At 40.0% G+C, this 11812-nt stretch overlaps 1 protein-coding gene across 1 annotated transcript in view; it reads left to right on the top strand.

Annotated features, from left to right (window-relative positions):
• The first annotated feature begins 1267 nt into the window (after window positions 1-1267).
• Window positions 1268-11812, top strand: part of SNX1 (sorting nexin 1) — a 37183-nt gene continuing 26638 nt past the window's right edge. The window contains exon 1 of the mRNA XM_041744775.1: window positions 1268-1468. Within this exon, the coding sequence (XP_041600709.1) occupies window positions 1310-1468 (159 nt within the window). The 5' untranslated portion in view covers window positions 1268-1309. The remainder of the gene's footprint in view (window positions 1469-11812) is intronic.

Genomic DNA, 11812 nt, shown 5'->3' with positions numbered 1-11812 from the left:
TTAGAATGAAAGAGTTTTCCCTGGGCCCAGGATATCCAGTAGTGCCATACTGCAAATAGATCATCATCCTAAAAAGAATGTCTTAAGTCCTCTGGTGGTCGTGGCTGTGATGAATGCCAGGAACAAGGTGGATGATGTTAGTTTTACCCACCCCTCCCTCCGAGTCTCAAACGTTTATTGGGCACTTACTTTCCCAGACGTGGTGTATTCACAGACGCCGAGAATACAAAGATAGGAGACGGCCTCTGCCCTCGAACAGCTCATAGACCTGGGAGGGAGCCAATCCCTGAAGTTGAGCGATTTGCGATTAGAAACAAACCAGACTTTGCTACCAAATGTCATCTCTATTGAGAAGGATCATTTTGCAGAATTACCCCCATACTAACATATCCCGTTTATCTTTATAAAGTTTTGTTTATTGTCTGGCTGATTTAGACTTTAGGCTCACCAGGTTAACAAGGGAATAGTTTACGCCCCAGGGAAATTGTGTTCAGGATTTTAAGAATTTCCCTGCCATCTGCCCCACTCCACTCCACGGCAACTAAGAGGATATGACACCGACTTCCTTGTAACCAAATTTAGGACGCCGAGATGTCCCCTCCTCTGAGGCCTTCCTGCATCTCCAAGCGTAACTGATAACCTCTTTCACTGTGCCCAGAGCAGATTACAGCACCGAACACCGTTGCATTTGTTCATTTAACGTGTGTGTCTCCATCAAGTGCCTAGTGGGTCAGGAGCTTCTTTATTTCTGTATTTCCAACGCAAACAGTAGGTGCTTAATATATGTTTCTTGAATGAACTAACTAGATGTTGTCCAAAGAATAAAGTGAATGAAACTTTACCGCCGCCTTTTGGAAAGACCTCAATCAAAACCATTTACTGAATCTCAATGAGAGAGCACCGTGCGTGGCATAGGTAGGGGGCACGTAGAGGAGTTTTCAGACTCCTTATTCGAACGACATCTTAAGAAGGCTGTTGGCAAACGCTCTCCGGAACACAAAGGGCCCTAGGAATCTGAGCCGCCGCTACCTAGCTGGCTCCTCCTTTTGTGCCCCCCTCCCCGCCCCGGCCCTCTCGCAGTTGGTTAAGATCTCAACGTCACGATGCGCGGCCCGGGATTTGGTGGGTAGGAGCGTTGGGCCGGCCGGCCCCGCCCCCCGCGGCCAGGCCCCGCCCCCCGAAGCCCCGCCCTGTGCGTCCCGCGGGGTTGGTCACGACCATCCCGCACCTCGTTCCTCTGGAACGTTTTGCTCGCGGCGCTGTCTGTCTATAAAGTTGTTGTTGCGGCTTCCGCCGCGGGTGGAGGAAGATGGCGTCGGGTGGTGGTGGCTGTAGCGCTTCGGAGAGGCTCCCTCCGCCTTTCCCCGGCCTGGAGCCGGAGTCCGAAGGGGCGGCCGGGGGGTCAGAACCCGAGGCGGGGGACAGCGACACCGAGGGGGAGGATATTTTCACCGGCGCCGCGGCGGCCGTGAGTTCGCACCCTTCGGGGCGGCCGGTGGGCGGGCGGGCGCCCCAAAAGGGAAGAGGCTAAGCGGGGGTCGAGGAAGCTGGGCAGAGTGGGCCCGCCGAGACCCTGCGAAGGTAACGGTAATCGTGGCTGGGGCCCTTAATGAGTGCCAAGACGCTAGGGGCCTGACTTCCAGATCCCGGAGGCGGACAGCGAGGAGCGAGGAGGGGTGTGGTGGCTTCTCCACCGAGGTCCCTGACAGCGAAGAGACGCCCAGGCCGGCACTTGGCCCTGCCGTGTGGTGACCCTAAGGACCCACGAGGCTGTTTTGTGGTCGTTTCCCGCCGGCCTGATTTAATAGGTCAAGATAAGGGGATGGGGTGCAGACTTTTCTTTCCCTAACCTTACTGCTCCGAGGATGAAATAGTGTTATCTGGAGTGGCTCAGGACAGACCCGCCCACAAATCCTTTCATTAGCTCAGAACTTCCCGTTAATTACCCAGGGGGGCCCATTCTGGGTCTAGTTTATAGGGGCTAAATGGACTCCTCTGATCTCTAAGGAAAATCCTGACAAGTCAGTTGGGGGGAAAAAAAAAAAAAAAGCCCTGCCAGATAAGTCACTGCATAGACAGCAAGCTTTGTCCCATTTATTTATTTATTTATTTATTTATTTATTTGCCCTTTTTTTTTTTTTGCTTTGTCCCTTTTAAAGGGATATATTAAAGGGCCTGAGTACCTCCGTGGGATTCAGTCTCTCCATGTGAGGAGGCAATGGTGCTTCCCTTAATAATATCCAGGTTTCTAAGAAGAGGTGTTGGGAAAAACTGATCTTTTTGTGTGGAATGTGGAGATCAGTTATCAGTTCTGGAACCATTGGAGACGTTTGGGGCTGTTTTATAAGAATACTGACTCATACCACTTGGTACACTTCGTTCCAGGTTGAAAACTTCAGTGCTAGGTCTGGGAATTTATGTACTATCTTGGATAATACTTCTCTTTGTAGTAGCTATTCAGTGTATAAGTGACTAAATAAAACAGCTTTAAATTCTTTATGCAGCATGTGTCTGAAAACGTTTGAGGCTTGCTTCATTTATGTCAGAGTTTAAGTGTCTAGGAAATCTCTTGAGTGACATCTTTAGAATTTTCCCTCTACTGTATCAGGGAACTGAATTGGTAATCCCAGCTCAAAAAGTACTTGTTGATGCTAATATAACCGCTTAAACTGTCTAATGAAGTCTCTGTCATTCTAAGAAATAACTCTTGCTGCAAATTTAGTTTTTCCATATCATTTACAACAAATTCTTGGTCTTTTCCTTTGGTAATTCTCCCATAAGCCATGGAGAGAGGAAGTACTGTTAATAACTACCGAGGTGGTAGATATTGAGACCAAATATTTGAAAACAGAAACTCTGACATTGAAAGTGACTGGTCAAGTAAGCAAATGATTTATTTTCCAAAAAGGGCCCTGAAAGGCTGAGGAGTTGTTTTCTAAAAGAAGTTGAAGAGGCTGTGACTTGACTGATCTTAGATTATTTACAAAGGCATCAATACTTTGCTCTTATAAGACTGTGTGAAAGTACTTTGCCTCATTTCCAACCAAAGAGAGGAGGAAGCAGTCAGGATGAGCTTGTTCTACCACAGAAAGCATAATGATTTTTAGTTAGATTTTGATCCAGGAAAATTGAGTTGCTGCCGAAATTAAAATGCCACATGTAAGCCATTTCTTGAGCTGCCTGTTTTGATGTTAATCTTCAGGAAGACAAGACTCCAAGATTTTTCACTAGTTACCCTGTGAGTGTCTTGTTAAAAAGCCATTAAATACATTACATCCCCATAAACGTTTTAGTTGTGAGTCAACGTGAGAAGATAGGGGATTGCAGTGCTTCTCTATCTTAAGGAATAACATTGAAGAATAAAACAAAAATGGGCTTTGAAGGCTGAGTTAAATCCATCCAGGTTCTGTTACTTGGGCAAGGTACTTAATTATTCTTTTTTTTTTTTTGGTATTTAATTATTCTGTATGATTTCCTCATCTGTAAAATGTGAATAAAAATAGAATTTACACCTACCATTATTGTGCTCATTAAATTCGAGTATCTGTGAAATACTTGTGAAACAAGTGTTGTAAACTGTAATCACTCTAAGAATCAAAAAAAAAAAATGAGAGAATCTAATAATGGGCTAGAAAAGTTATATTTGTTAACTCTAGAAATGGATAATATAGTTTATCAAAATCAAGCTAGTGATAAGATTGATTTGATTAATTGAAAGTCATCAAAGTAGGCACTTAATGACTTCAGTAGCATCTTATTGAACCTTCATATTGTGTTTTGTTGGGGGTTGGAGACGGAGGGGTATTAAAAATTGGGAAGCTGAGGCCTGTAAAATTTAAAATAATTTATGGTATGCATGTAATTTCCTGGACATTGATGTAACAGCTGCTGTTCTTAATCATCCCATCTTCTCTCTTTTAGGGCCCAAGAGGCTTTGTTAATAATAAAAAGTCTGATTTATAATTTTAAAAAAGCAATCCATAATAAACATTTCAGAATCAAGTACATGAATGGGATAAACGGGAGTTAAAAGTTATTAAAACAAATCTGAAAGCATTGCCTTAGTATTGAAAACCAGCTGAGAAATATCTTAAGATGATTCTCAAGATACTTAAGACCTTATCTTCTTTCTGCTTCTTACTTTGTGGGCCTATATATAAAAAAAGTCTAAAATTCTAAATGTATTATCTGAATCTTTGATTGGACCTAAATCTAGATATATATCTTTTTAGTTAAAACTTTCTTAATTCTGGGATAGGATTCATTTTTCCCCTTAATAAAATGAGAGAGCCATTTTTTTTGGTCCTCCTAAAACTTAAAATTATGTTAAAAAGACTTTCTTTTTATGCACACATATTTTTGCATCTCATTTGACTTCAGTGGTCTTACTTGCATATTTCTAAAACTGAATAATAGAGTTGAAGCAAGTTCTTTTTTTGCCTTCCCAGGAATTCTTATATGCCCATCTCTTTTTAGCAGTATGCCAGGACCACAATTAGATATGCCCTCTAAATGAAAGAGAACTGCAGATGCTACAAGGAAGGAGGAAAACCTAGATAAATGATAACCTCACTTCAGATTTTGGCCAAATCTGGTAACTACCTACTTCCAGTAATCTGTCAGACCAATCAGAATTGTTTCTCACTGCTCTTAATCTTGAATTGAAACTGTAGTAATTACAGAAATGGCTAGAAAAAATAAAATAGGGGGGCACCTAGGTAGCACAGTTGGTTAAGTGTCCAACTCTTGATCTCAAGGTCGTAAGTTCAGGCCCCATTTCGGGCTACACACCCAGCCTGGAGATGACTTAAATTTTTAAAAAAATAAGTAATAAAATAGGGTAAAGAAGAAATAGACTTGAAAAGTCATATATTGAAAAATTAGTTCTTGATTTATCAAGTCTTATTTACATATCATCACTGGTGTTTAAGACAAAAGAATAGTAAACTTTTATTGGTATTTCGAAGTCATGGATATCAAGCGGCTTCTGATTGACAGTGATCTATAAACTACAGGGAATTATATAAATGTAAGTTATGTTTAACATTTAGATAGGAAAGGACATGTTATTTTTAGAATCCAGCCTACATCCATGATCAATATAACATGTATCCTGAGGGAGAATAAATCATGGTGTTTTTTTTTTTTTTTATTGTGGTATAAAACATGTAAGAAAATTTACCATCATTAACCTTTTTATTTTTTTTATTTTTTTAAGATTTTATTTATTTATTTATTCATGAGAGACACAGGCAGAGGGAGAAGCAGGCTCCATGCAGGGAGCCTGATGTGGGACTCGATCCCTGGACTCCAGGATCACGCCCTTGGCCAAAGGCAGGCGCTAAACCGCTGAGCCACCCAGGGATCCCCCATCATTAACCTTTTTTTTTTTTTTAATTTTTTATTTATTTATAATAGTCACATAGAGAGAGAGAGAGGCAGAGACACAGGCAGAGGGAGAAGCAGGCTCCATGCACCGGGAGCCCGATGTGGGATTCGATCCCGGGTCTCCAGGATCGCGCCCTGGGCCAAAGGCAGGCGCCAAACCGCTGCGCCACCCAGGGATCCCGATCATTAACCTTTTTAATTGTACTGTTCAGTAGTGTTAAGTATACTCACATTTTTATGCAACAGATCTCCAGAACTTTTTCATCTTGCAATTCTGAAACTCAATACCCAATAAATAACAGCCCCCTTTTTTCCCCTCCCCCAAATTCCTGGTTCATTCTGCTTCCTGTTTCTGTGAATTTAACTGCTTTAGATGACCTCATATAAGTGGGATCATGCAGTATTTGTCCTTTTGTATCTGGCACAATGTCCTCAAAGTTCCTCCATGTTCTAGTATTCATCAGAATTTCTGTCCTTTTTAGAGCTGCATAATATTTCATTGTATGTATATACCATATTTTGTTTATCCATTCATTCCTCAGTGGACGTTTGGGTTGCTTCTACCTCTTGGCTCTTGTGAATAGTGCTGCCATGAACACAGGTGTGTAAATATCTTTTCAAGACCCTTCTTTCAGTTCTTTTAGATATATACCCAGAAGTGGGATTGCTGGATCATGTTATCGTTCTATTTTTAATTTTTTGAGGTATCTCCCTACTGTTTTTTGCACTATTTTACAGTCCTAAGACCAGTTTATTTTCTTTGTGTGTTTATAAGATAACTTCTTTAGGTCTATACAGAATTTGGTAATTTTATTGAAAGCCTTCAGGAGATTGATAGTTTAGCTAGTTAATGTTTTAGTTCTGTACTGCAAAATGCATGGTGGCTGTTCCCAAAGATACAGCATGTCCTCAGTAAGATTTTTGATAACATCCCTTCTCTATCCTTAATCAGACTTATAAAAGTTTATCTATGTAACTATTTTTAAATGATTTACTGCTTAGTTTCTTTAGTTAATGATGTATAGGTATACATGTTCCTCTAGTGTGTAGTATTTTCTATAGGCAATTGTCTAAGGACTTGTTTTAGGAGCTAATGTCACATCAGGTGGTCTGATCTGATTTTACAAGATTAGTAGTTTGGCACCTGAGTGGCTCAGTCAGTTAAGTGTCTTTGGCTCGGGGCAGCCCAGGTGGCTCAGCGGTTGAGTGACTGCCTTTGACCCAGGGCCTGATCCTGGAGACCTGGGATCAAGTCCCATGTCAGGCTCTCTGCATAGGGCCTGTTTCTCCCTCTGCCTGTGTCTCTGCCTCTCTCTGTCTCTCTGTGTCTCTCATGAATAAATAAATAAAATCTTTAAAAAAAAAAAAAAAGTGTCTTTGGCTCAGGTCATAATCTCAGGGTCCTAGGATCAAGCCCTGCTTTGTGTTGGGCTCCCTGCTCAGCAGGGAGTCTGCTTTACCTTCTCCCTCAGCTCTCCTCATGTGTGCACTCTCTCTCAAATAAATAAAATCTTAAAAAAAAAAAAAAAGGACCAGTAGTTGAAATTCCACATTTTTCACACATGTCTGATACATATGTTCTTGAAAAAGCAACTGGTATTATACTCCAGGATTGATTTTAATGCTCAGCTCAGATTGTAAACAAGTTTGATTTCTAATAAGTGTAGATTTTTCTGAAGTTATATAATCATTAATTTCTTGATCATAGAATTATACTAGCACATAACCTAGCTTTCAAGGTTACCTGGGAATTGCTAACAAATGTAGTTATAAAGCACTTTTGGAGGTAGGGGCATGAGAGAAGACTTTTAAAGATGATTAATAAGAATTCAGCTTAAAATTTTATTTAATATTAGAGTTTGGGGCTAATGGTCAAAGCAATAAAGGTTGCAGTCAGACTTCTGGTTTCTTTAGGAGTTGCTACTCTTATTCAGGTGTTAGGGTAGTTCTAATGACTTGATCATTTGTGATTTGCTTGCTTGGGAGGGAGAGGAAAAAGAACACTCCAGTTTCTCTCTTGGTCCTCAAAGCTTCTCAGCACTCTTGAGTAACTGTTGGCATAAATAAATCATGAGTAGTTGATAGTTTCTAGAGCAAGTAGCCATAAGTATCTCATCTCCAGGAAAAGCCTGTTGCACAACTTTTTTTCTGGCTTCTCTTGCTTAGTCAAATGGACAGCTGGGGCTTCTTTCTGCTTTCAGAGCAGATTTAAACTGGGTTTGCTTTTTCAAAAATAGAAATTAATGAACTAAAAAAAAAATTAATGAACTCATTAGAACTCTGATCCTTTTGCAGTTTTCTGGGCCCTTCTAAATTTTATTAGTTTGAAACCATAAAGATTAGGGAAATTACACCGGAGAATTCAGTATATTGTAGCTAAATTTTGGTAAACCATGGTATGCCCTTTAACTTTAAGGTCTCTCATTTTCCCCACCCTTCCAACTTCCTCTTTTCTAGTTTCATTAGGCTTAGAGGGACTAGCTCAGAGGTTCTTTACCTTTTTTGTGTCACAGACTAATCCATTAGCAGTCCAGTGAACCCTATGGATCCATTCTCAGAATATTTTTATGTGTATGAAATAAGATTACAAAGGAAACCAATTACACAGAAATGCAGTTAAAAAAACATTAAAACAATTTTATGTTTGTAATGTACTTTTTAATGCTTTACATAGTAAGATCTAGGGATAGATATGACTACCATAATTTTTTTTTAAATAGAGATAAGCATCAATGATATTTTGATAACTAACAATTATAATGTCAAATAAAAATATCTTATTTCTATTAGTTATAGTCTCAAGTACTGCTATGACTGTTGTGGTTTGTTGCCTATCTTTGTAATTGAAGAAAATGCTAAATTTCTGTTAGAGATTAGTGAAAATGAAATCTTAATTTTATTACCATCTAAGTTCCTGGACACCCTGAATTCTGTGCCTCATGGCTCCCACGATAAGAACTCCTACTTCAACTTCTTAAGTTGTGAAGGGGGTTAAAATTGGGAAGTCATTTGGGTTAGTTGAATATTTAACCGATTCATAGAGTAAAGTTGCACCCTGTTCCCAAATCCAGTGGACACTAAATTCCATGCTCCCAAGCACAGAAGCTTTTAGTCCATCTGTGCCATTTTTGAAACGTGGTATGGGAGAGGAGTCACTATCTGTGGTAAGTAAAATAATTGCCCCCTCCCTAAGATGTCCACATCCTAACCCCAGAGGCTGTGAACGTATTAGGTTACAAAGCAAAGGGGGATTAAGATTGAAGATGGAATTAAGGTTGGTAATCAGCTGACTTTAAGGTAGAGAAATTAGCCTGGGTTATCTGAGTGAGCCCAGTGTAATCACAAGGATCCTTTAAAAATGTAAGAGTGTCAGAGAGTGACTGTGGAAGATGAGATCCACAGAAGAAAGGCGCAGAGTGTTGGATGTTGTTGGCTTTGAAGATGGAGGAAGTAGGCCATGAGCCAAGAAATGTGGATCACTTTTAGAAGCTAGAAAGATCAAAGCAACAGATTCTTCCCTGGAACCTCCACAAAGGAACATAGCCATGGTGACACCTTGATTTTAGCCCACTGAGACCTATATTAACTTAAACAGAACTATAATAAATTTGCATTGTTAATCTGTTAAATTTGTGATGATTTTGTGTTGCAGTAGCACTAGAAAATGAATACACAACCCCACTTACCTTATTTTTCTGTGGAAGTAAAAGTGGCAAATAAATAGTATTTCATGCCAAGGTCTTCCACGGTGATTTTTAAAGACTTTGTGACTGCCCTGTTATCCAGGTATAACTTCTGGGCGTGACTTTTTCCTAATTGTGCTTGCCTTGTTACATTAGTATGATCGCACAGTTCTGTAGCTGTCTTGCCATACTAAATTATATTAATTTTTCGCCAGAAGGTTAGTACTCTAGTTCTTCAGAAGTACAGTTTACTTAGCTTTTAATTTGGATTCATCCTGTAAATGCAGTTGAGAATTTAACAGTACTACCCTTTTGAGGTCCCTTAAATAATGCAGAAGTACAGTTTACTTAGCTTTTAATTTGGATTCATCCTGTAAATGCAGTTGAGAATTTAACAGTACTACCCTTTTGAGGTCCCTTAAATAATGCAAGGATTCTGCAGAGAGCAAAGAGCAATTGAGCAACATAAGGAAGAATCACAGCTCAGTAACTTAAAGGGAAGTTATGCAGAATCACAATAGTACTTTTCAGGACTGAATGGATATGCAGCTATGAGGCACAGCAAACCCAGGCCTTTCCCATTGTGTTAGTGGCCTGGCCTCGTGGTTTGAGGCTGGTAATTGGTGAGGAATACCTGTTTACTCTTTACACAAATGCTCTCTCACTGTAGTTCTTTCTAGTGCCTCTCTGAGAGTTAGATTAGGCTGTGTGCCTTGGAATTATAAACAGAAATACTTGAACTTTTAAATAGGCTTATCACTGGAACCACCTGCTAGAATTAATAGCCAAAAGGAGTCAGAAAGGGTAGATATCCTAACCTAGGATTCTGTCACTGAGGAAAGCATGCCTCCTTTATTTCAGAGGAGGGGGCAGGGGAAGGGGGAGGGACAGGGGAAGTAGGCAGGGTGTTGTTTTGCTTTACTAACTATCACAAACATACTGTTTTCATCATAGAAAATATTTTTATCTGTTGCCTAGAAATTTAGCTCCATTTAAATAGATGGATAGTTTGTGATTTGCGGACAATTCAGAGATTTTAAAAATATGAATTATAAGCAAAGGTTATTTTTAGTATTTTTAGTATTTTGCAATTCATTGTAATCAGTATGCCTCTTCACTTCTTCCCCCAAAATGAGTCCTCCCTGAAATTTTATTTTTTTAAGATTTTATTTATTTATTTATGAGAAAAAGTCAGCAAGCGAGAGCATGCACATGCATGTGCGCAGGAGCAGGGGGAGGAACAGAGGCAAAGGCAGATGCAGACTCCCTGCCTGCTGAGCAGGGAGCACGAAGCAGGGCTCAATCTTGGGACTCCGAGATCATGATCTGAGCTGAAGATAGATGCTTAACCAACTGAGCCACCCAGGCACCTGTGAAATTTTAACTGTTGATTCAAAATTAGCTTTTTCTTTATTATTTACTTTTTAAAGTAGGCTCCACCCTTAGCATGGAACCCATGGTGGGGCTTGAAATCATAGCCCTAAGACCCAAGGTGAGATCAAGAGTCAGATGCTTAACTAGCAGAGCTGCCCAGATGCCCCAAAATAGCTTTTTTGTCGTTGTTGTTAGTTGTTTATCAAGAGAAACTATTCCGTTACCCAGTATTCGTGTTTCATAGTTAAGGAACACAGGTCAGTGACAAACTTCAGTGGAACTTAGCCCAAAGAAATTCTTTCTATTCCAGAATCACCTTGTACTCTTGAGGATACCAGCCTTCTTCATCTCCTCAAAATCTTTCATGTAATTTCTGTAGACGAAGGCATATGCCTTCTTCCTGGTTCAGCTACAGCAAACGTATAGAAAGCTGCAATCCCCATGGATACAGCAAACATTCCAACAATATGAAATCACAGACGCTTGGCCCAGAAGGCCTCGCATCTGAGGTTTCGTCAAAGCACTTGAAGTCATGGTAGTTATTCTCCTCAACACCAGCTTCAAACCCAAGATCCTTCCTAACAGAAATGGACCCAAAATTGGCTTTTTAATATAAATTAATAAGACTGATTAAAAATTAGATTTTTAATCTTGGCCCAATCATTTGAAATGTATTATAATGCCCAGGTATTTATTTTGATGACTCTAGTCTCATGGAGGACTTATTTTCTATTAACAGTTCTGTCTTGGGATGCCTGGGTAGCTCAGTGGTTGAGCGTCTGCCTTTGGCTCAGGTCGTGATCCCAGGGTCCTGGGATCGAGTCTCACCTGGGCTCCCTGCGGAGAGCCTGCTTCTCCCTCTGCCTGTGTCTCTGCCCCTCTCTCTGTGTGTCTCATGAATAAATAAAATCTTTAAAAAAAAAAAAACAGTTCTGTGTGAATGTAGGATACTTTGTCCATTTCTCATACTTAAAAGTAGTTCTCAGCTTTTATTGATTCTGATTTTAAGTAAAACTTGAGAATATTATGCCTCAAAGACCAGTTTTATGTTGGGTACTCCCCAGCCTGAAGAAATAAGCTTAGCTTGTCCAGTGCAATTATTCAACTGAAAATAAATTTGGTAATGCCCAAAATAAAACAGACATGAAAAGAGATAAAGTAAGGGAGGGGTACTATACAATATGCCTGAGAGAAGGTTATATAAGAAACTTAGGTATACTTATGTAAGAAAAGTGTACATCTGAGTGCTGACTCAGCATAGAAAAATGAGCAAAGGACATCTAGACAAGTCACAGGGGCTCAAATGGCCAGTAAACATGCGGAAACAAGATTTCACCAGTCAACCTGGCAAAGATTTTTTAAAAGAA

This window comes from Vulpes lagopus, chromosome 2, assembly GCF_018345385.1.
Source record: "Vulpes lagopus strain Blue_001 chromosome 2, ASM1834538v1, whole genome shotgun sequence".
NCBI lineage: Eukaryota > Metazoa > Chordata > Mammalia > Carnivora > Canidae > Vulpes > Vulpes lagopus.
This window is presented reverse-complemented; position numbering and strand designations above follow the sequence as displayed.